General features: G+C 39.9%; 2 protein-coding genes and 1 long non-coding RNA gene across 4 annotated transcripts; 2 read left to right on the top strand and 1 right to left on the bottom strand.

The window, feature by feature from the left end:
* The first annotated feature begins 2,930 nt into the window (after positions 1-2,930).
* LOC113007612 (immunoglobulin superfamily member 2-like) lies at positions 2,931-12,210 on the top strand. Its single transcript, XM_080290982.1, has 11 exons — positions 2,931-3,387; positions 4,619-4,993; positions 5,111-5,527; positions 5,654-6,061; positions 6,252-6,617; positions 7,439-7,804; positions 8,290-8,661; positions 8,762-9,145; positions 9,271-9,684; positions 10,451-10,843; positions 10,933-12,210. Exons 1-11 carry the CDS (start codon positions 3,315-3,317, stop codon positions 11,127-11,129), a joined length of 3,765 nt encoding a protein of 1,254 aa, XP_080147108.1. The 5' UTR covers positions 2,931-3,314; the 3' UTR covers positions 11,130-12,210.
* A 493-nt stretch (positions 12,211-12,703) lies between these two features.
* Positions 12,704-15,934, bottom strand: LOC113007615 (uncharacterized). Its single transcript, XR_003269925.2, has 2 exons — positions 15,705-15,934; positions 12,704-13,229 (listed from the first exon to the last, which is right to left on the bottom strand). It is a non-coding gene; the product is annotated as an uncharacterized LOC113007615 (long non-coding RNA).
* Positions 15,935-15,944: 10 nt separating this feature from the next.
* LOC113007613 (immunoglobulin superfamily member 3-like) lies at positions 15,945-24,450 on the top strand. Of its 2 annotated transcripts, XM_026144327.2 has the most exons (11): positions 15,956-16,128; positions 16,763-17,137; positions 17,255-17,671; positions 17,798-18,205; positions 19,160-19,525; positions 20,340-20,705; positions 21,540-21,911; positions 22,012-22,395; positions 22,516-22,929; positions 23,411-23,803; positions 23,899-24,450. In XM_026144327.2, exons 1-11 carry the CDS (start codon positions 16,062-16,064, stop codon positions 24,096-24,098), a joined length of 3,762 nt encoding a protein of 1,253 aa, XP_026000112.2. In that variant the 5' UTR covers positions 15,956-16,061; the 3' UTR covers positions 24,099-24,450. The 2 variants fall into 2 exon arrangements, with proteins under 2 accessions (XP_026000114.2, XP_026000112.2); XM_026144329.2 differs by lacking the exon at positions 23,899-24,450 and having other exon boundaries at positions 15,945-16,128; positions 23,434-23,631.
* The last annotated feature ends 369 nt before the right edge of the window (positions 24,451-24,819 follow it).

Below are 24,819 nucleotides of genomic sequence, written 5' to 3'. Positions count from 1 at the left end.
AGAACTCCGTGGTTGCGTAAGTTTGTGATTCATCAGAAGAGGAGCCTTAGATTGTGACATTTTACCAGATTTAGAAGCCTGAGACGGTAAAAGTGTCTCAGTAAACACAGCAAAAAGCAGAAAAACAAAACAAAAAACCCCACATTGTTTTATGTTTTTGTCCTTAATTAGTATTGACAATAAAAAGGCAGAACTCTACCCTCCAATATACATTTTATGTATTGGTATTGTGCAGTCATTCGAATGCAAAGTAGTAAGATAAACTCACTGGCAACTCTATTAGATGCATTTTGCTCATTCTGGGTTGGCCCTCCTCTCTGCCTTCATAACTGCCTTGATTCTTCCTGTAGATTCAACAAGGTGCTGGAAACATTCATCAGAAATTTTGGTCCATACTGACATGATGGCACTATCCTGTTAGAAGCAGCTATCACAAGATGGTCACATTGTGGTCATGAAGGTATGGACATGTTCAGCAGCAATACTCAGGTAGGCTACAACATTTAAATGATGTTTATTTGGTAGTAAAGGGGCCAAACTGTCCCAAGAAAATCTCTCCTGCATCATCGCACCTCCAGCAGTGTAAACCGTTGATACAAGGTAGGATAAACCCATCTTTTCATGTTGTTTATGCCAGATTCTAGCTACCAGCAGACTCATCAGACCAGACAGCATTTTTTCCCCATCTTCAGTCTTTGTAAACTCTAGACTCAGTTTCCTGTTCTTCACTGACAGAAGTGGAACCTTGACACGTTTGATATGTTATGCGTTCAAGTTGCTCTTATGCCTATTTTGGTTGTAACGAAATGTTCCTGTCAGTTCAAAGCAGGTCTGACATTCTCCTCTGACCCCTGCCATCAAAAAATACATTTTCACATACAAAAAATGTGTGGTTGATGTCTCACTGGATCTCTTCTCGTTTTCTGACCATTCTTTGTAAATGCTAGAGATGATTTTGTGACAAAATCCCAACAGATTAGCAGTTTCTGAAACACTATAACCATGTTCAAAGTTACTCAGATCATATTTTTTCTCATTCTGATTTGTTTGGTTTGTTCATAGTTTGTTTGTTTGTTCAAGTATTTTTAAGCAATGGTTATATAGTCCTTCTTCAGCTCTTTAAAAGTTTTTTTCTCCTTTTTTTTTTCAACATGTTGATGTTTTTCCACTCATTTTAGCCCAGTCTTTGTATCTGACCATTTTCAGAGCACTTCTGACAAGTTTGTTGAGCCACTTGACTTCAATGAATCACTGAAGCATTAAAAAAAGGAACTTCAATCAGTGTTGTGTCTACACAACAATGCTTTATTTGTCCCCATTTGCTTTAGTTGAAGACAACATCTTTTAACAGGCATAAAATTTTGTTTTTGCTCCAACAAAGTGATTCTAAAAGAGATATCATATGCCATATCATATACCATATACCATATCTCACCATATTGTGTAGTATGTCTTTAAAACTTTTAGGGAAAACTGGACAAGACTAAAACTTGCGACACAAATGAACCTTATTTGAAGATCGTATCTTAACAAGAAGAAAGTCCAGGGGTGAGGACCTGGAGGACCTGCCACAAAACCTGAAAAATGTATCTGGCCCTTCAACCTGGTCATCTACTGTTCATTGAAACACCATCAGAAATGGTATCTTTGAAGGGTGGATGTCAAGAAGCCATTCTTAAGGGAAGGAAACAGGGAGAAAAGGCTGAGATATTTCAAATTACACAAGAACTGAACTGAAAATCAGTTGCAACATGTCATATAGAGTGATGACTCCAAATTTGAAATTTTCGGTTAAAAGCTGTAAAACAGTAAGTGTTATACATGTGTCATTACACACATCTGTAAAACATTGTGGAGTTTTTGGGGCTGAATTTCAGCCAGTGGTGTTGGGAATCTAAAATTGTTAAAATTGATGGAATTATGAACAAAAAGTTCACTGTCAATGCAGTAAAAGTCATGGACTGGCCTCCCCAAAGCCCAGACCTGTACATTACTAAAGCAGGGATCATCTTGATACAGAATGGAGAAAAAGGCAGAACTCTATTTATGACCTTGAATACCATATTACCATTTATCTTTGCACATGAATACCTTGTTGCACCTATCTGTCATTTTCCAGTATATACCACAACAACCATCAGCTTAATATTGGCCACTTTGGGATGTTGTTAAAGAAATGAGGGGTGTTTTAAAACTTGTGCACAGTAATGCACCTAACAAAGTGATGGATGAGTGTAGATTATAACAAAATACTTTATTAGTTGTTAATAAGCCACATCATGGCATCATTTCCCCCCACTGTTTTTGAATTCACAATAGTCATTCTGGATTGAAATATCACTTATGGGCTTCTTTAATGTGTATTTCTGTATTTCTTCTGCATACATCATTAAATTTTCTTGTTTGTATGAACTTGATAAAATGTTTACCCCTTCTCTTTCTTAGCTTGTCTCTATTATATCAAACGTTTTCCACCATGTTTAAACAGTCTAAATGTTGAAACGCTGATTTGACTGTGTAGAACTGTACGTCTTTCTGGTCTCCACCAGATGGCAATATTGCGTCATTAATCTACAGGAATGGTCAAACAGACGCATTCAAATTATCACTGTTTGCAAAAACTGGGTCAAACTCAGATGGGGACCGTTTCTACGCAACGCAACTTGACCGCAACCACGTTATCTCACAAGTCGCCTATGCAACAATATGACCATGCTATGAAAATATATTTTAAAGGAGGTCGATGAATAATCGAAAAGTTACATATGTTTTCCCAAAAAGTTCATTCCGTTCATCTGGAAGTCTCATCTCAGTCGCAGCTGACTGCAGGTTTCCCCCCAACCTTGTAAACAGTATAGCTCTGCACAATGACTGAAACTAGCACCAAGTTTCAGTCATTATGCAAAAGTTGAGACTGAAGAAGTCGCTTGGGTGAGTGACGAAACGTTTCTCCCTCTGAAAACGCTACATAGAAATGAACAGAATGAACGGGTTGGTGACCCACTTATGAGCCCGCTCGGCTTAAGGTTGTCTAACCACGCGTGTAACCATCCAATGTTTCGATCGAGGATGGAAAAAAAACGAGCGATGTTACTGATCTCCACCAATCCACCTCTACACATACACAAAAGTCATGAATAATGTGCAGTATGCAGGAAATATCTCAGACTTCCTCTTGCTCTAGGTCACCGACAGGAAACATAAACCACTTTAACAAGTGTGAAAAGACACAGGCAGATTTTCACACAGACTAAGAACTTGATCACAGAGGCTATGCCGAGGACGTAAAGTGCTGAGCCTGAAGCTGAAGGTTCATGATGAGTTGTTTCCTGCTCTCGGTTTGGAGGTCCAGTTTGATTCTCTGCCTGGGTCAGCTTTTGCGTTGTGGTAAGTGGTACACTGGCTTCCTTTAGCTGGAGTGGATTCTAGTCAGTGACCTCGAGGATTCACTGGAGATGTCAGAATATTAACTGTGTTAAAGTAAGCTGTTGGTAAGAACACACTGTATGTCCATTTTGAATAGAATAAAAATATAGAATTACCATCAGTACATTTGCATGTTAAGCTCATTGTCTTTGGTAAAGCTAAAATATTGTCTGTGTTGTTTGCGTCGTGATTTTTGAAAAGCTCCGAGATTAAACTCACTGATTCATCTCCTTTGGTGTCTCTATATTTAATATCAGTGTAATTGCTACACGAAAACAAATTAGCTCCGAATTATTTTCATGCATCATTTGCATCATGAAATAGGTAGCAATAAATGTTTCATGGGTCTGGATTTTGACCCAGTGTTTTGTTTTTAAAGTGTGGAATTTAAAGTGTTCAATATTCCCCTTGTGTATAGGCTATATTATTATATATTATCCCCCTTGTAGTCTGAGTGTTTCCTCAGCTGCCCTCCTGTCGTTTAGATTCCATGTTTCCTCGTATTTCCCAGTTTAATTTGTTCAATTTTGGTTTCTCTTATTTTATACCTTTACGATCAGTGTTAATAGAAAGCTCACTTTATATTAACTGCATTGGGGTCCTCATTCAGTTTCACATCATCTGCAGGCTGCAGATCTTGACAAAATGTTTGCTTTCTCTGGGGAAAAAATATTTCCTACATGAAGGAAAATAAAGTGACTCAAGAAAACAAGCAGTTTTTACTTGGATGAAAAGAAGACGATTGTACACATTATTTGATTTAATTAGATTTCTATCACGGTCTGAATAGCACTCCTATCCTCGTAATCTTCGTCTAGACTTGTAAGACTACCTCAGACAGTTTGTGACAGGAACCCACAGTTTCCTTAAAAAGGAACTAACAAAAAACACAGTCACATGGCTGATTGTGGCCATCACCTGGAGGGTGAATATATCTTTTTTCAAAACTTGCAAACATTTTTTCTTTTTTTATCCGAAATGTCATAAAAACCATATTTTTGCAGAAAATAACTTAACAAATAAAAAAATATATAAATCTTTCTGAAAATATTGTGTATTCATTCTATCATTCATTTGTAACATGCCTGCAACATATATGTTAGATACTTTAATACTTATAAATACACAAGTGGCACTTTGAAGTTTCAGGATTCAGATGACTTCATTTGCGTTTTGTCTCTGCTTTACTCAGGAGAGGCCAGAGTGAAAACTGAAGTACAAGCTGGGCCTCTGTATCGTGTGTTAGGCTCTCCCCTCTACATCACCTGCAGTGTGAGTGGCTTCAGAAGTGAAAACACTGACAAACATTTTGAATTCCGTATGACGAAGCCTTCAAACCCAAACTTTGAGATCCAAATCATCAGTTCACATGAAGATACTTTTGGATATTCTTCTCACCTAACCCGTGTGAGAAAAAATGAAATTGCTTTGAAACGCCTCTCACCAAACTCAGTCCGCTTCGAGATAAAAAGCCTGCAGAAAACTGATGAAGGGGAATATGAATGTACTGCAGTCAACTTAGAAGGTGCTTATGATGGAGAGTATTCTGATAAGACAGTCGTTAAAGGTAATCAATCACCATCCTGATTTTCAGTCATAACGCTTGAATGTGTCTTCATGTAGGTATGGTACCGATGATGTCAGAGCATTCATGACTTTTGATTTCTCTGATGTGGTTTCATAGTGATTGAAGACTCCTTGAGTGTCTCATCATCTGCTTCCACACCACTGAGCTTAAACGAGGGTGAAGCTCTGACTTTAACATGCCTGGCCTCTAGCAGCACCAGCCAGCACACCCATCTGTCTGTTGCCTGGTATCTCCATAAAGATGGACAGGAGGACGCTCAGCCTATCATTTCTCTGAATAGAGATTTTACACTGAGCCCAGGCCAGGGGTTTGAAAGGCGTTACCAAGCAGGTCTCATACGCTTAGATAAATGGGGAGAGGCCTCGTACAGCCTAAAGATGGCTGAGGTTGAGCCATCAGACCAAGGTAGGATCTACTGCCAGGCTCAGGAGTGGATCCAAGATCCTGATGGCTCCTGGTACATCATCATACAGAAGAATGCAGAAGAAATGACCCTGACAGTTAAAGCCACAGGTTGGAATTTTACTCAGTCGTGCTATATTTATAACACATCTTGATATTGGTCAGCACATTAATGTTTACTTATCCTATAGACACCTGTGTGAATGTCTCACTGTTTTCATTTTTTGTCTTGAGTAGAGGTGGTAGAGCCATCGTCTCCGTCTCTGGCAGTGGAAATCTCAGCACAGCCGGCAGCGCTGCAGGAGGGGCAGGAGCTGATGCTGTCCTGTAATATAAACACACAGGACGTGGAGAAAAGATTCTTCTCTGTAGCATGGCTCAAGGGAAGTGTGGAGCTGGCCCGCATTGGTCCCACAGGCGTTCTCACTGTGGCACCGGAGTACAGTGTTCGACAGAAAAATGGAGAGCTCAGAGCTGCCCGAAGCGGGAACAGAGATTACCGTCTCATCTTAAAGCCTGTGAGAACTGAGGACCAGGGAGAGTATATCTGTACAGTCTGGCCTCAAGAGAGAGGCCAAGATGATACTTTTATTGAGGGAGAACCCAAAGACTCCAGCCCACAGCGGGTCAGCGTCTCAGCCACAGGTGTGTCAAAGTGAACAAATTCCGGGTTTAACTCTTTTCCCTTTTTCATTGTTAATTTTATCTGTAGTTATTAAGGATTACACAAGGTGATTTTTCTTATTTGTTTTTACTGTTAGTGAAATTGAATTATTTTATTATTAACTTCTCAAACACAGCAGTACTATTTGTCTGTTGCCTCATCTCCTCACAGAAAACAGGCTGACAGTCAAAATGCAGCAGGCTGTAAATGTGGCCGAAGGGGGCGGGCTGCATCTCTCCTGTAAAGTGGATGGGGTTCAAGGTCAGCTCTCTGTCACCTGGCAACACAAATCAACACCAACGGCCCCGTTCACTGAGATCATCAGTATAAGTCAGGAGGGTGTTACAGAGATAGCAGAGGAGTTCGTTAGTCGCAAAGTGAAGGTGATGCGTCCAGCTACTCACAACTTCACCTTAGCGCTTGATGAGGTCACACTGTCTGATTCAGGAGTGTACCAGTGTGCTGTGTCTGAGCGCAAACCTAACGGCAAGACTCACAACCAGGCACAAACTACCACTGTGACAGTGACTTCTATAGGTAAGCTGTGTCTGTGTGTTTGTGTAGTACAAACTATGTAAAATATGATATTACCTTCATTGTAACAGGTGTTTCTCCCATAAATTCTAACACTTCTTTGTTAAACTACACTTCAAATATTACAGAAGAAATAGCAAAGTAAAAAGTGGATTTTGGTCAGCTTGACTATTAATCTGTTTACTTGTAGATATATTCATTAAACCATTTAGCCCATAGTAATATATTAAAAGATAATGGCATAAAAACACCCGAAACATACTGTACTGATATTGAGAGTCTTAATGTAATCCTTTGGGAACCCTTCTTTTGTTTACTGAACAACATTAAATCAAACGTTACATTTCCCCACAGGAAATCTAGATGGAATACGTCTACAAAGCAAAATCATGTTGTTTAGTGGATTTACTCTTTGTATCATCATAGGTCAAAATTTTAGGTTTCCACATCTCAACACTCAACAATCAGATTGCACATTTATCACCAGCGAGCAAAAAATATTTTGTTTTATGTATTTTTTTAGCTGAATTGTGAGTGCGGCTTTCAGAAAACAAAACTGTCTTCAGAATGTTTGACTGAACATTATGTTTTGTAGCATTTTAGCCCCAGGGTCTGTCATAGTGAACACACACACTCAGTTATTCAGGGTTTATTTCACTTTCCTTTTTACATTGTTGATTTTACCTGCTGTTATTAAGGCTCACTTGTAGTTTCAAAGTGTTAGTTTTCTTATTTATGTTTTTGCTGTTTGTAAAATTACTTTTTCTATGACTATCTTCTCAAACACAGCAGTACTATTTGTCTGTTGCCTCATCTCCTCACAGAAAACAGGCTGACAGTCAAAATGCAGCAGGCTGTAAATGTCACCGAAGGGGGCGGGCTGCATCTCTTCTGTAAAGTGGATGGGGTTCAAGGTCAGCTCTCTGTCACCTGGCAACACAAATCAACACCAACGGCCCCGTTCACTGAGATCATCAGTATAAATGAGGAGGGTGTTACAGAGATAGCAGAGGAGTTTGTGAGTCGCAAAGTGAAGGTGATGCGTCCAGCTACTCACAACTTCACCTTAGTGCTTGATGAGGTCACGCTGTCTGATTCAGGAGTGTACCAGTGTGCTGTGTCTGAGCGCATAACTAATGGCAAGACTCACACCCAGACACAAACTACCACTGTGACAGTGATTTCTATAGGTAAGATGTGTCTGTGTGTTTGTTACCTACATTACAACAGGTTTTTCTTCTTATTGAGTGTTTTGATTTGTTTAATAATAAATTAGCAAAGTAAATATGTGGATTTTGATCTGCTTGGCTATTGATCTGTTTATTTGCAGATATGTCCATTGAACACTTTAGCTCATAGTGATATATCACAAGAAAATGCTAGACAAATATCCAAAACCTGATATTGAGATCTTGTCACCATTGGGAATCCTTCCTTTGTTTACTGTACCCCTGCAATTAAACCAAACTTTACATTTACAAGCAATGTTCTTTGCTTTTACGTAAGAAATGAAGGGTGACATAACAATAGCCATATTGTGTAGACTGAGAAGCCAGTTGTGGTTTTGTAGCCATGTATTCACATCTCCTTTTTGCTTTCAACACTAATGATTGCTTGATCACCAGCTTCTCCTTTCTTACTTGCTGTCACTGACTATTTTGGATTTTTGTGTCAGACACGCTGATGGGAGTGTCTCTAAGCAGTCGCAAGACTCGGGTGACTGTTGGAGAAAAATTGGAGTTGATGTGCCGGGTCAAAGGTCCACACATGCCGGTAACAGTGACTTGGAGCGTGCAACGTGAGGCTAAAACACCAGACACCATCCTGACACTTTCCCCTGATGGCACCATCAGTTGGTCTGCAGATCAGAACCACTACCAGCTACGAGTAGAAAGCAGAAAAACTGAAGTCATGTACTATCTGCTGGTCATTGGTACCAGCCACAGAGAAGGAGGAAGCTACCAGTGTAATGTGTCTGTCTTACTGAAGAATGTACACAAGGAGTTGAAAGCATCCAATCAGCTTTCTGTGATAGTAATCAACCCAGGTACTGCCAGCTGCAGCCATTTTGGGGCATCATTAAATAAAAAGAGTAATTTTTTCCCTGTTTCCTCAGAAAATAATGAAAATGTTGTCTCCTTTTCTAGTAAGCAGGCTTGATGTGTCACCTATTCCTGCGTTGACAACAAACATGAACACTGACATAACAATAACATGCTCCATCATCACAAAAACGTCTGAATCATCACTCTATTCGATCACCTGGCTGCATGAGGAAAATGCCGGAAATAAGACCATTGTAAGCTTGGACCGGAATTCCATAGTAACGGAATCCCAGGTGGACCTGCGTCAGCGAATCAGCATGAGGCGCAGCAAAGGACCCACTTTTGAACTGATTATTCGGCAAGCTCGAATCTCAGATAAAGGTTTATATACATGCAAAGTGGGCGAGTGGCTTCAAGATCCTCGTGGTGAATGGTATCTGCTCTCAACAGTGTCCAAAAGCACAGTGCTAACAATTACTGAGCCTGGTGAATACATTTATTTTTCATACTTCAGAAACATGTTCACATGCCATATACAGTTGGCACCACAATAAATTAAACAGACCATTTAAAAATATATAACTTCATATTAATTTTTTTCCATTCTCTAGCCAACGACCTTTGTTTAGATAAGAAAGAGCAGCAGCTGACTGCCAAAGAAGGAGAAGAAGTCAAGCTCAACTGTAGCATCACCTCAGGAGCTTCTGGTTCTTCGGTTTTCTATCGAGTCATTTGGCATTATGCTGCACACAGTTCTTCTTTGAAGAAAGCCTCCCTGGTGGAGCTTGATCACACCGGCCTGGTGAGTTACCCAGAGAACAAAGACATCAGAGGCCTGCAGGAGCGGCTACGCCTGTCCAGACCCACTCAGAAAAGCTTTTACCTAAGTATTCAGAAAGCCCATGAAGAGGATAGTGGAACCTACTGGTGCCAAGTGGATCAATACCAGCTGGATAATGAAGCTCACTGGCAGCTGAAGGCCTCAGACAGTGGTGGTGCTATCAAAGTCAGTGTAAAAGTAACAGGTATGATCACAGTTTTAGAAGTGTTCTGTTGGGCTCCTAATAGTCTAGCTATTTTGTGAGGTGTATGAATTAAGGATACTTGTAAGCACATTTTAAACCAATTAAGAAGCGGGTGATGTGTTTCCCTCAGTTACAAGTTCTGTGTCAATCCATCTGACCCTAATAGTGGTGGATGACATCAAACAAGACTTAAGTTTCAATCTTAAATTCAAGTCAAAAGCTCATGCTTCAGGCCTTTTCTAAATCTGGGTCTGTACAAAGTCATAGAGAGTTGACATCCCCAGAACAGCCATATGAGAGCACACAGCTTTGGATGTGAGTAAAGCAGCCCCAACCATCCACACTTGTGACTGGAGACCTTTAATGGAACTAGATGAACTTCAGTGGGCAGCCAAATATGACTCAAATCAAGATGCGTTTGCACTGTGAAGCATGCAAAGGTTTTTCTAGTCCCCTCACTGAATGAAGATGGAGCTAGAAATGAACAAGAGACTATCTTTAATCTTCTTGCTGTAACTTTGTATCAGCCATATATAATTTAGTGTTATCATCTAATTTAACTCTATAAAAAAGGAATCAAATGTAATTCCCAAAACCTTGACAAAATGTTCCACTCTTCTCAGTTGTCTTCTGGGCACCTCTCTTGTTTTGCTGTTGATTGTTTCATCTCTTCAAGCTCTCCCTTGTGTGTCAGTATAACTGAATTTCATTAGGTCTCACTGGTTACCTTAATAAACTAAAGGTTTGCTCTTGTCCTTTTTCACAGAAAACAATCTCTCTGTTTCAAAGAAAGATACAGCGATGAATATAAGCAGAAACCAGGATTTTACTTTCCCCTGTAACATCAACAAACAATCCAGCAATGAATCCAAGTTCCAGGTCACATGGTTTTGGCAGAAAGAAATAGAAACTAAACAGCGCCCCATATTCACAGTCTACAGAAACTCCATTCTGCAACACAGGTTTGGGGAGAATGTTCGCCTGAGATACGACCACCCTGACCCCAGCCAATTCAGCCTCACCTTCTTGAACCCTGGTCCTGATAATAGTGGCCTGTATTTCTGTGAGGTAGAGGAGTGGCTGCCTTCTCTGTCTCGTGGGTGGAGAAAAGTTGCAGTGGAAAAGTCAGGGCATTTCAATGTCAGTGTTCTCACAGAAGGTAGGCATGTCTTAACACACTTAGTCATTTCTCTCAGTAAATATCACAAGATCATCTGAAAATACCTTTCTTTGTCTTCTTCTTTGCAGGTGATGCTAATGCCGTATCTGAATGCAATACAACAACCTATACAATCGTTATTGCAGTTCTCATCATTATGGTGGTGGTTATATTATTACTGATGTTCAAGGTGTGCAGAAGTAAAGGCTCACAAGGAAAAAACTCATCTTCATCTCTCTGGGCTGAATCAGTACCTATGAACAACAAACCCAGTGGAGACGATTGAACAGCAAAGACATTTTTTTTGGTTTCTTTTAGATATGATGCAAAAATATGTAAAATTTTCCATTTAAATAATTGTGTCCATTCATTTGTTTATAACATTCCATGAAGTAGCTCTGCTGATTTACTTTTAGTACAGGTAGGAAGATTTTTTTTCTTTAGGAGTTAATGAAACTACATTTAGAAAGGCAATTCTCATTTTATAGATACTTCTGCTCATTTTTAAGGCCCGAATGCACAAGCAGCTGAACTGTGGTGAGTCTGTGGCTTCACATCTGCGAAGACGTTGCAATGTAGCACGTTTCCATGCAGTTATAAGCATAAATTGTGGTGAATGTCTAACTAGTTCAGCAATTACTCAACCGGGAAGTGCTGTGGTAATGCTCAGAATGACTGTGTGGTCTTGAAATCCTGCTGAGTTGTCTATGTGGCAGACATTTAAATGTTAGATACTGATTGCCACAATGTTCTTAAGAATTTTCACGAGATACTTACTAATGAAACTTTTCCCTTTTTTGCTATTGTTACAAAATTGTTTTGCTAAAGCTTACAAAAATTGTTTGGTGATGACAGTATTTCTCATTTGCATCTGAGCCATGATGCACAGTGTTATATATGTGTGTGTGTGTCTCGTTTTTTTTATGTTTGTCACATGCAATCTAGTATTACATTTTTTTCATTGCTGTGGCTTGAAACAATAATTCTGATTTAATTTTTTAACTGAAGATAAAAGGCATCTAAAGAATAGACCTTGACAGTTCATCATTAGATAAGATACTGAATATCGGATTGTAAAAATGAACTGCACACATATGGTGGACATAGGTATTGGTCAGCCATTTAAAGCATTTTAATTCATGGTTATTCATCTTGCATTTGTCCCACTGGCTGTTAAGTTGAGTGTTACTTTTTATGGATTGTATTTCTCTATAAATTTTATTTTTTCAAAAGTTATAGGCTTGGGCAGGTCTACTGCCCCTGAAGGACTGCTTTTATGTTGATGTGAGTGCTTTCAAAGTGAAAAATAAAGTCAGCACTTTGACGTGTCAATGTGTCAAAATAAAAAATATATAAAAAGACATAAATAATAATAGTGTGTGGCTATGTAGGGGCTCATAGGATGCAATGTACTATATATGTGTGCTGTCTCACACTCTGTCATTCTTTCTCTATTTCACTCAATGTTTCCTGCATCACCCTCTATGAATCTTTAAAAGTCCATCTGTGCAAAAGACTAGAATTGAATCAATTTGTTGCCTTTCCTTTTCAGTGAACAGCTGAAAGAAAAGGAAGGCTTTTGTGTGGTGTTTGTATACAAGTTGAGGTAAAACTTGCAGTGTCGCTCTGAAAGATGTGAGAGACTAAAAGAGCACTTTATGGCAGACTGTAGTTCTCTCGGCCTCAGAGAGATGTGCTGTTTTGAATTTGTTGAATTTTACAAAGTGGTGGACTCGGCTCCTTGGTACAGCCTCCCCCTAAACGTTACTGTAATTTCACTTGCTTGTGTTGCCATGGCAATGACTGTCGGGGCAAACAAAAAACCCCAAAAAATTTGGGAGGCAAATCACTGCACAAATGTTGCATTGACGGATATGATTTTATATAATTTTATATGATAGAGGTCAGTGATATTAAAGCAGTAGGCTTACACATTTCCCCTTCTTTTCATGGGAAATGACACTGAAAGAACACTGCTTTTACAAAAACAATGACTCTGTTTGTCCGTACCTGCATACACAAACAATGAGTAGATTTCATATGTCAGTTGTGCATGCTGCCTGTCTGGTTGTTTAGCACACTTAAATGGCAAAGTGCCAGGAAGAATATTAGTGCCACTTGTAATGTTGTGGATCCCATGGCCTCACCTCTAGCACCACCATGAGGACATTTTTTGGGTGAAATGTCTAGATAACGTTGACGAACCCCTAGGTTTCCATCTAGCTCCAACAACAGGATGCAATATTTCTTTTCCATCGTGTTGGCAATAATAATAAAGACGATCTGATGGTTGTTAACTTCAGTACAGCTACTGAGTTTTGTGGTCCTTCGATATTGAGTCCAGAACCATCATCAGCTCAAGATTCCAGTGTTCAAGATCCTAAAACTGCAAGAAAAGAAATTCCAATTAGTCCAAAATATAAATGTCAGCAATATTCCCCAACATTTAGACTGCAAACATGTTAAACATTAAGTCTGCTAAAACAACAGCGTGTGAGCACTCATAGAAGGTGACTGCAGTTTCCTGAAGGAACAGAAGATGTCCGGGGAAACCCGCTGGTCCTTATGGGTGGCTCCAAACTGATTCCATAGCCTCTGGTTCACAGCCAAGATCTCCATCCCCCCCAATTTTCTTTAACCTCTTAAACCCCAAGCCTACCTGATCTCCTGCCTTTTGCCCCCGTATCAGGGGGCGTTGGGGCTTAAGAGGTTAATCAAATCTATAATTCTGGAAAACTTAACCCTTATTTCTTTCAATGTTTCTGTAAGTGTGTCTTTCACCTGCATTTTGAGCAGCAGCTTGATGTGACAATGAAACATGCAGGTCTGTGAAACACTGTAAGTCTCAAAATAGGACTTTAGGACAAAGAGATGATCTAATTGAGATGTAGGAATATCATATTGTTCAGTCTATAGCTCAAAAGAAGACTCAAAGTCCTAATGAAGCTAAGAAAAGGTTTCATGATACATGATACTACATGCAATTCACCCATTATTAGCAGGCTTCTGCTTAATTATGTGCCAACTTGAACTGGGAAAAAACTCCTGGTGTTATTTATGTATTGTTCCATAGGAGGTGTGAATAAATTGGGAATCTGTGCCATATATTACTTCTATAGATCCCTAGTTTCTGTTATGATTATAATCCATGCTGATTCAAACAGGGACGAAGCATGGCAGTGCAGGGAAAGGTAAAAACACTTTGCATCTCTAGCTGGTTTTCTTTTTTTGCTGCTAATTAAAAACATCACTGATTGGCATGTGGCCTGTAGAAGCTTCACGGTTTAGCCTACAGAGCATTTCTGGTTTGTTTGCAGTTTCTATTCTGTCTCATTCAGAGTGAATTTCTAATATTTTTATTCTTAAACACATGTCCTGAACAGTTTACACTAGAATACATTTTCTTTCATCATTTCAAGTCTCTTTTCTCTTAACCAGAATTTAATATGGTGAATACGGTAATAAGGATAGATGGATGTTTTCTGATTGATACTCACTTCATAAAATGTTTTTTCCCCATACTACTTTCTGTATTTGTCTCACAAATGTGTATTTTGTTTAAGGACTAATACAGTCTCCTACCTAAAATACTTTCTTAGCATTTCTGTTGAATACATCCATTCATTCTCATCTGCATGCCCAATTCAGGGTCCTGGAGGGGCTGGAGCCTTTCCCAGCCACCACAGGGCGAGGTGTACCCTGGACAGGCCACCAGTCTGCAACAGTGCCAAGGTTTTTAAGAGTAGAAACTGCTGCTGTGAAGCTCTTTATGCCTTTTTTGAACATACCTAAGAATATTTTTTATGGCATCAGGGTAGAGAATGACAAACACATAAAACGTTATTTTGTTAATTTTATGAACATTTAAAAATAAAGTCCCCCACTATTTTTAAGTAGTCTGCAAATTAAAATACCGATTTGAATATGACTGGATAAACTGTACGTCTTTATGTTCTCCACTAGGTGGTACTATTGCCTCATTAATATACAGCATCATTCAAACAACCACATTCAAGCTTGCAAAGTTTGCAGTAAGTGGCCGAATTTAGATGGGGTGGTCCTAAGCAGCATAATTAACTACTTTCTCTCAAGCTGCCTATGCAAGAATCTGATCAAGGATGTAAATGTCAATGTCAAAAACGTGCATTACCTGCTGGGAACGCGCAAAGACATGAGTTTCGTTTGCACGAATTCAGAGGTGGAAGCGACTTGTTGTCTAGCAGGTTTTATTTTTAAGACATGTATTTGTAATGTCTAGCGGTGGTCAGTTTTGCCCTTCTCTCTCCCCACTTGTTTTGGGGAAGCAAGAAAAAAAAAAGAAGCCCAGTTGTCGTTCCAGTTTTTCCACTTCTTCGTACACTGTTTGGCAATTTCCCGACAGGAATTCACTGACATGTACGAGGCCAGGTGTTCTGGGAATCCATCCTACCCGTTGTTTCTACGCATGCGCACAACACGAATTTCAGTGGCGGACAATCCTACCTATGTGAATATAAGCTACGAACATACTCTGATGGGTAAAATTAAGTGCTAAACCGTCCTACCTTTGTAAATGTGACGTACAAGCATACTTTAACAGCTAAAATTAAGTGGCGAACAATCCTACCTTTGTGAATATGAGCTAGAAGCATCATTTTACAGCTAGAATTCAGTGGAAAATCATCTTACCTTTGTTAATAACAGCTAGACACATACTCTGACAGGTAAATTACGTGTCAAATCATGCTACCTTTGTGAATGTGACCTACAAGCATACATTAACGGCTAAAATGAAGTGGCAAACCGTCCTGGCTTTATAATTATGAGCTACAAGCATACTCTGATGGGCAAAGTTAAGTGGCAAACCGTTATACCTACTTACATTTGTGCTGGAATGAATCTGTGACAGCAGAAATGTGCATAAACTACTTGCGGTAGGACGTTTTGCCAAAGTAGGACGTTTTGTCAGAACACCGGAAATGCACAGGAGCAGTCTGAACAGGCCAATCACAATAGTAACCGTCTCCCTCAGCGGGACGCGCAATAACATTTCCAAGAAATTGCACGTCATTATGTTCCCATTTACGGCGTGAAAGGTTTCAAAGAGGTTCGTAACGTACCTGAAGCGCAGGCAAATCAAGGCATGAAAAGGCACAGAGAGATCACACAGTACACATTAACCAAGGGCTTGATCGCAGCCGAGGACGTACAGTGTTGAGCCTGAAGTTGAAGGCACACGATGAGTTTCGTGCTCTCTCTTTGGAGGGCGGGTGTGATTCTCTGCTTGGGTCAACTTTTATATTGTGGTAAGTAGTACAGTGAATTCCTGTAGTTCCATAATATTAATTTTAATGTCTCAGATAAACCCAAGATGTTGTTTGTGTTGTCTGTAAATGTTTTTTTCACATTTTATGAAATTATATTTAGCAGAAACCTCAGAGTAAACTCACTGATTGATAAATGTTAATTCTTTTTTGGTCTCCATAGTTTAATATCAGTTTAGTTGCTACAGAAAATTAGCTCCTCCAAATTATTTTCACTTTTCACGAATCACTTTTATGACAAAGTAGTAATGTTTGCTTTCTGTGGGGAAAAATATATATTCCTGCATGAAATAAATAAAGCCAATCGAGCCAACAGCACACACCGTTACAGGTGATATCTGACAAAACTTGCAAACATTTTCTTTTAATCATAAATGTCATACAAACATATTTCCACAGGGAAATAAGACCTCAAAAAATAAAAAATGTCAAAATCTTTCTGAAAACCTTGTGTGCACCTGTATATCAATGGATGTTCTATGCACAATTCATGCAGTGTGCCATAACCTACAGTATATGTTAGATACTTATAAATATACTTGTAAATACATGAGTGACACTTCAAAGTTTCAGGATTCAGATGACTTCATTTGTGTTTTGTCTCTGCTTTACTCAGGAGAGGCCAGAGTGAAAACTGAAGCACAAGCTGGGCCTCTGTATCGTGTGTTAGGCTCTCCCCTCTACATCACCTGCAGTGTGAGTGGCTTCAGAAGTGAAAACACTGACAAACATTTTGAATTCCGTATGACGAAGCCTTCAAACCCAGACTTTGAGATCCAAATCATCAGTTCACATGAAGATACTTTTGGATATTCTTCTCACCTAACCCGTGTGAGAAAAAATGAAATTGCTTTGAAACGCCTCTCACCAAACTCAGTCCGCTTCGAGATAAAAAGCCTGCAGAAAACTGATGAAGGGGAATATGAATGTACTGCAGTCAACTTAGAAGGTGCTTATGATGGAGAGTATTCTGCTAAGACAGTCGTTAAAGGTAATCAATCACCATCCTGATTTTCAGTCATAACGCTTGAATGTGTCTTCATGTAGGTATGGTACCGATGATGTCAGAGCATTCATGACTTTTGATTTCTCTGATGTGGTTTCATAGTGATTGAAGACTCCCTGAGTGTCTCATCATCTGCTTCCACACCACTGAGCTTAAACGAGGGTGAAGCTCTGACTTTAACATGCCTGGCCTCTAGCAGCACCAGCCAGCACACCCATCTGTCTGTTGCCTGGTATCTCCATAAAGATGGACAGGAGGACGCTCAGCCTATCATTTCTCTGAATAGAGATTTTACACTGAGCCCAGGCCAGGGGTTTGAAAGGCGTTACCAAGCAGGTCTCATACGCTTAGATAAATGGGGAGAGGCCTCGTACAGCCTAAAGATGGCTGAGGTTGAGCCATCAGACCAAGGTAGGATCTACTGCCAGGCTCAGGAGTGGATCCAAGATCCTGATGGCTCCTGGTACATCATCATACAGAAGAATGCAGAAGAAATGACCCTGACAGTTAAAGCCACAGGTGGGAATTTTACTCAGTCGTGCTATATTTATAACACATCTTGATATTGGTCAGCACATTAATGTTTACTTATCCTATAGACACCTGTGTGGATGTCTCACTGTTTTAATTTTTTGTCTTGAGTAGAGGTGGTGGAGCCATCGTCTCCGTCTCTGGCAGTGGAAATCTCAGCACAGCCGGCAGCGCTGCAGGAGGGGCAGGAGCTGATGCTGTCCTGTAATATAAACACACAGGACGTGGAGAAAAGATTCTTCTCTGTAGCATGGCTCAAGGGAAGTGTGGAGCTGGCCCGCATTGGTCCCACAGGCGTTCTCACTGTGGCACCGGAGTACAGTGTTCGACAGAAAAATGGAGAGCTCAGAGCCGCCCGAACTGGGAACAGAAATTACCGTCTTATCTTAAAGCCTGTGAGAACTGAGGATCAGGGAGAGTATATCTGTACAGTCTGGCCTCAAGAGAGAGGCCAAGATGATACTTTTATTGAGGGAGAACCCAAAGACTCCAGCCCACAGCGGGTCAGCGTCTCAGCCACAGGTGTGTCAAAGTGAACACATATACACTCAGTTATTCAGGGGTTTAAGTCACTGTACCTTTACATTGTTTGTCTGCTCCCAAAGAGAGGAGTGAAGAAGTTGTGACAAACACTGCAGTCAAAATATCCACTTCAGCTGTTGTTATAAGTAGCTTCATTGACTACATCCACTGGTCCTACTAAAATTCACTGGACACGGGCACACACAGAGGTTGTGGCACAGTGTGAAGCACTATTAAAATTATTATGTATTAACTCAGTTATCACACTCCAAAACCCACTACACTCAATTCCATCACCTCACCAGGTCCGACCTAACACCCGACCACTTCCAGTGAATACACCGGCTGCTACCAGGAAACCTTAAATATAGCAGCAGGACCAGGGTTAAAATCACTAACACAATATCTAAAACAAAAAAATTTAAATAGGAACCATTTAAAAACTCCAGTGGATAATAATTGGCACATGACTGGAATTCGAAACAGAAGCAAGGAATAATTAGAATCACGCATAGCATTAACACATCATACACGACTGCATTGCTACAAATATGCTCAATAATTAAACATGTAAATCCCCACAGCTACAGGTTAAGGTTCTGAGGAAGGGCTTTAACATAAATTTGCATCAATAAAATAACAAAATCGGTCAAGAGGTACTTCACTAACACACTGTTTTGTTTTGTTTTAAGTTTATGACATAGCTCTAAAAGAAACATCCAGCCCCAGGTTAGTAATTAATCGGCTAAAGTGACTCATCTAGCTGATAGTACATTCACTGCACAAAGATAAGGCCGGTATTTAATCAACCCCGTTCACTGAACAAGACAAAGGCCTACCACACCTGGTGCACAGCCTTTTGTTACCTCAGCACCAGGAACCTGTAAGTTCCCATACACTAGGTTAATTTTATCGAACGTTATTAACTCTTTCTGTTGCCTCATCTCCTCACAGAAAACAGGCTGTCAATCAAAATGCAGCAGGCAGGAAATGTCACCGAAGGGGGCGGGCTGCATCTCTCCTGTAAAGTGGATGGGGTTCAAGGTCAACTGTCTGTCACCTGGCAACTCAAATCAGCACGAATGGCCTCGTTCACCGAGATCATCAGTATAAGTCAGGAGGGTGTTACAGAGATAGCAGAGGAGTTCATGAGTCGCAAAGTGAAGGTGATGCGTCCAGCTACTCACAACTTCACCTTAGAGCTTGATGAGGTCACACCGTCTGATTCAGGAGTGTACCGGTGTGCTGTGTCTGAGCGCAAACCTAACAGCAAGACTCACAACCAGGCACAAACTACCACTGTGACAGTGACTTCTATAGGTAAGCTGTGTCTGTGTGTTTGTGTAGTACAAACTATGTAAGATATGATATTACCTTCATTGTAACAGGTGTTTCTATCATAAATTCTAACACTTCTTTGTTAAACTACACTTCAAATATTACAGAAGGAATAACAAAGTAAATATATGGATTTTGGTCAGTTTGAGTAATTAGCTGTTTACTTGCAGATATATTCATTAAACACTTTAATCCGTAGTGACATATTACAAGAAAATGGCAGACAAATATCCAAAACATACTGATATTGAGAGTCTTAATGTAATACTTTGGGAACCCTTCTTTTGTTTACTGAACAACATTAAATCAAACGTTACATTTCCCCACAGGAAATCTAGATGGAATACATCTGCAAAGCAAAATCATGTTGTTTAGTGGATTTACTCTTTGCATTGTCATGAGTCAAAATTTTAGGTTTCCACATCTCAACACTCAACAATCAGATTGCACATTTATTAACAAAAAGCAAAAGTTGTTTTGTTTTGTGTGTTTCTTAGCTGAATTGTGAGTGCGACTTTCAGAAAACAAAACTGTCTTCAGAATGTTTGACTGAATATTATTTGTTGTAGCATTTCAGCCCCAGGGTTTGTCATAATGAACACACACACTCAGTTATTCAGGGTTTATTTCACTTTCCTTTTTACATTGTTGATTTGAATCTGTTGGTATTAAGGCTTAAACAAAGTGTTAGGTTGCATATTTTTGTTTCTGTTTTTTTTTTTTTTACTGTTAGGGAAATTATTTTGTCTTCTCAAACACAGCAGTACTATCTGTCTGTTGCCTCATCTCCTCACAGAAAACAGGCTGACAGTCAAAATGCAGCAGGCTGTAAATGTGGCCGAAGGGGGCGGGCTGCATCTCTCCTGTAAAGTGGATGGGGTTCAAGGTCAGCTCTCTGTCACCTGGCAACACAAATCAACACCAACGGCCTCGTTCACCGACATCATCAGTATAAATGAGGAGGGTGTTACAGAGATAGCAGAGGAGTTCATGAGTCGCAAAGTGAAGGTGATGCGTCCATCTACTGACAACTTCACCCTAGCGCTTGATGAGGTCACACTGTCTGATTCAGGAGTGTACCAGTGTGCTGTGTCTGAGCGCAAACCTAATGGCAACACTCACAACCAGGCACAAACTACCACTGTGACAGTGATTTCTATAGGTAAGATGTGTCTGTGTGTTTGTGTAGTACAAACTATTCAAGACATATGATATTACTTTCATTGTAACAGGTGTTTGTTCTTATTGAGTGGTGTGATTTGTTGAGCTTTTCTAAAACCACTTTGGGAAGGTTTAACTTTCTGTGAAGTATGATTTGTTGGCTCTGTCAAAACAGGTTTGATGATGCTAATGTTTTCATTGCATCTTGATGATGGACAGAATTACAAATGAGTATATCACAGGGGCAGCTCAGGATTAGCTGTTTCTTTGGACATATAAGTTATAGAGGCAACGGTGAGCAGCATATGTGAAAAGGAGGGTAGTGGTTATAATAGGCAAACAATGCTGAATATCAGACTAATAGGCAGGATGGTAAAAGGAATTATTTTAATTTCTTTGCATTTTCATAACTATATGACAGGAGACATTAACACTCAGCGGGTAGGTTACACATTAACAAACCACATGCACAAATGGGGTTTTTTGCCAAGCCAGGCTTTCAGGCAAAAAAAGCTATCCTTAGAATGTTTGTGTTTGACTGAATATTTTGTTTTAGGGCAAATGTGGTTTAGGTTTCGCTTACAGTTTTTAAAAATGACACGTAGCTGCATAAATATATGGCTAAAGCTGGCTAATGCATGCATTTATAAGCTTGAGACATAGATGTCATGACACATATTGGATGAAAGTCATTTTTGTGTATTCAAGCTAACCTTTTCTTTTTTAAAAGATGAAATGATGCATGATTTTTTTTTCTTTAACACTAATGATTGCTTGATCACCAGCTTCTCCTTTCTTACTTGCTGTCACTGACCATTTTGGATTTTTGTGTCAGACACGCTGATGGGAGTGTCTCTAATCAGTCGCAAGACTCGGGTGATTGTTGGAGAAAAATTGGAGTTGATGTGCCGGGTCAAAGGTCCACACATGCCGGTAACAGTGACTTGGAGCGTGCAACGTGAGGCTAAAACACCAGACACCATCCTGACACTTTCCCCTGATGGCACCATCAGTTGGTCTGCAGATCAGAACCACTACCAGCTACGAGTAGAAAGCAGAAAAACTGAAGTCATGTACTATCTGCTGGTCATTGGTACCAGCCACAGAGAAGGAGGAAGCTACCAGTGTAATGTGTCTGTCTTACTGAAGAATGTGCACAAGGAGTTGAAAGCATCCAATCAGCTTTCTGTGATAGTAAACAACCCAGGTACTGCCAGCTGCAGCCATTTTGGGGCATCATTAAATAGAAAGAGTCATTTTTTCCCAGTTTCCTCAGAAAATAATGAAAATGTTGTCTCCTTTTCTAGTAAGCAGGCTTGATGTGTCACCTATTCCTGCGTTGACAAGAACTATAAGCACTGACATAACAATAACATGCTCCATCGTCAAAAAAACGTCTGAATCATCACTCTATTCGATCACCTGGCTGCATGAGGAAAATGCCGGAAATAAGACCATTGTAAGCTTGGACCGGAATTCCATAGTAACGGAATCCCAGGTGGACCTGCGTCAGCGAATCAGCATGAGGCGCAGCAAAGGACCCACTTTTGAACTGATTATTCGGCAAGCTCGAATCTCAGATAAAGGTTTATATACATGCAAAGTGGGCGAGTGGCTTCAAGATCCTCGTGGTGAATGGTATCTGCTCTCAACAGTGTCCAAAAGCACAGTGCTAACAATTACTGAGCCTGGTGAATACATTTATTTTTCATTACTTTATTACTTCACATGCCATATACAATAAGCACAAAAATAAATGAAACATGCCATTTAGAAATATATAACTTCATCTTCTTATTTCTATTTTCTAGCCCCCAACCTTCGTTTAGATAAGAAAGAGCAGCAGCTGACTGCCAAAGAAGGAGAGGAAGTCAAGCTCAACTGTAGCATCACCTCAGGAGCTTCTGGTTCTTCGGTTTTCTATCGAGTCATTTGGCATTATGCTGCACACAGTTCTTCTTTGAAGAAAGCCTCCCTGGTGGAGCTTGATCACACCGGCCTGGTGAGTTACCCAGAGAACAAAGACATCAGAGGCCTGCAGGAGCGGCTACGCCTGTCCAGACCCACTCAGAAAAGCTTTTACCTAAGTATTCAGAAAGCCCATGAAGAGGATAGTGGAACCTACTGGTGCCAAGTGGATCAATACCAGCTGGATAATGAAGCTCACTGGCAGCTGAAGGCCTCAGACAGTGGTGGTGCTATCAAAGTCAGTGTAAAAGTAACAGGTATGATCACAGTTTTAGAAGTGTTCTGTTGGAATGTTAATGTTCTTAATGTTGTAGCTTATGTTTGCATGGATGTTTTTCTCCTCCTCTTTCCTGATTTTTCCTGATTTTTTTTTCCTTCATTAGCCCTATAAGTCTTTAACACCCAAGGTAACATTACTAACGCATTCTAATCTCTTTATTTGTAATGAGAGATTATATCGAAAGAAGAGTTCAGATCAAGGAGCACGAGTATGTTTAAGAGCCTAGAGACAGCTGACATTAGTAAATCATTGGTGATTTGATCAGAACTGTGTCTATACTGTGAAGTATCTAAAAGTTAGAATTAAATATTTGGTAAGGTGAGAATACATTTATAAAACAACTGGAGAAAAACATTTTGAAAGGGTTTACATCAAGTTTCTCAAGAAATGGAATTATCAGGTCTTATCAGGTCTGATACCTTGTTAAACAAAAGTTTTATCCTTGTGCGTATTCACAGAAAACAATCTCTCTATTCCAAAGGAGGAAGCAGAGATGAATACAAGCAGAAACCAGGATTTGACTATCCCCTGTAACATCAACAAACAATCCAGCCATGAATCCAAGTTCCAGGTCACATGGTTTTGGCAGAAAGAAATAGAAACGAAACAGCGCCCCATATTTACAGTCTACAGAAACTCGACTCTACAGGACAGGTTTGGGGAGAATGTTCGCCTGAGATACGACCACCCTGACCCCAGCCAATTCAGCCTCACGTTCTTGAATCCTGGTCCTGAAAATAGTGGCCTGTATTTCTGTGAGGTAGAGGAGTGGCTGCCTTCTCTGTCTCGTGGGTGGAGAAAAGTTGCAGTGGAAAAGTCAGGGCATTTCAATGTCAGTGTTCTCACAGAAGGTAGGCATGTCTTGACACATTTCTCTTAACACGTCATTTTTCTCAGTAAATATCAAAAGATGTGGAAATACCTTTCTTTGTCTTCTTCTTTGCAGGTGATGCTAATGCCGATTCTGAATGTAGCACAAGGACTTATATAATAATAGCTATTGTAATTCTCATCGTCTTAGTTTTAGTCCTATTGCTACTCGTAGTCACAATGTGCAGAAGTAAAGGCTCACTGGGAAACAAGTCAGGGCCATCTCTCTGGGGTGAATCAGTGCCTATGAACACCAGTCGAAGTGGAGATGACTGAACAGCAGAAACTTTTTTTTGTTTTTTTTAAACGCACACATGCAAAAGTTTTCAGTTGGACTCCACCTAGTTTTAGACAAGTGGTCCACCACACTTGTTTCAGAACTCGAGGGGACTGATCTTTCCAAGCTGTTGCACCCAGACTGTTGAATGCACTTCCTTTGTACAGCGTTTGGACTCGGTGGAGACCTTCAAAAAGCAGCTAAAGACATTTTTATTTCGAAAATCTTTTAATTAGACCAGGGCTTGTATGATGTATTTATGACTGTATTGTGTTTTTGATACCTCTCTTGTGAAGCACTTTGCGACATCTGTCTGTAAAATATGCTACATAAATAAACTTTTACATTTACTTTACTGTTCTTTTACTTTCTGCCTTTACAAGTGTCCACTTTATTTGAAATAAACAAACAAAAATCAATTATACAGGCAGCTTACATTTGTGGATCTGTGCAAAGTTGACAGCATAAAATTTGCTTGAAAACCCCACGTGGGCGTGCGACATCATCTGTGAGTACCAGGTGAGTGGTGCACACGTATTCAAGGTTTTGTGAGCGAGGAGAGGTGTTACGTGTAGTTTCTGACATTTGTATGCACAGAAAGGGTTTTTATAGAGAAAATTAACTTAACTTGTGCGTGAATGATGAGTATTTATTTAGGTTTTCATGTACTCATTTGTAAAACAGTTTAACATGTGGTCAGATTGCTTTGTATTTGTGTGT

This window comes from Astatotilapia calliptera, chromosome 16 (assembly GCF_964374335.1).
Source record: "Astatotilapia calliptera chromosome 16, fAstCal68.1, whole genome shotgun sequence".
Classification (NCBI taxonomy): Eukaryota; Metazoa; Chordata; class Actinopteri; order Cichliformes; family Cichlidae; genus Astatotilapia; species Astatotilapia calliptera.
Note: the sequence above shows the minus strand (reverse complement) of the source record. Positions and strands in the feature narration are given on the sequence as shown.

What these genes read in the sequence shown, in the direction of transcription:
- LOC113007612 (XM_080290982.1), top strand. Translation starts at nt 3,315, where the DNA reads ATGATGAGTTGTTTCCTGCTCTCGGTTTGGAGGTCCAGTTTGATTCTC. An exon ending in GGGTCAGCTTTTGCGTTGTG is followed by an intron (nt 3,388 to 4,618) that starts GTAAGTGGTACA and finishes TGCTTTACTCAG; the next exon opens with GAGAGGCCAGAGTGAAAACT. An exon ending in TGTGACAGTGACTTCTATAG is followed by an intron (nt 6,618 to 7,438) that starts GTAAGCTGTGTC and finishes ATCTCCTCACAG; the next exon opens with AAAACAGGCTGACAGTCAAA.
- LOC113007613 (XM_026144327.2), top strand. Translation starts at nt 16,062, where the DNA reads ATGAGTTTCGTGCTCTCTCTTTGGAGGGCGGGTGTGATTCTCTGCTTG. An exon ending in GGGTCAACTTTTATATTGTG is followed by an intron (nt 16,129 to 16,762) that starts GTAAGTAGTACA and finishes TGCTTTACTCAG; the next exon opens with GAGAGGCCAGAGTGAAAACT. An exon ending in GCTAACAATTACTGAGCCTG is followed by an intron (nt 22,396 to 22,515) that starts GTGAATACATTT and finishes TCTATTTTCTAG; the next exon opens with CCCCCAACCTTCGTTTAGAT.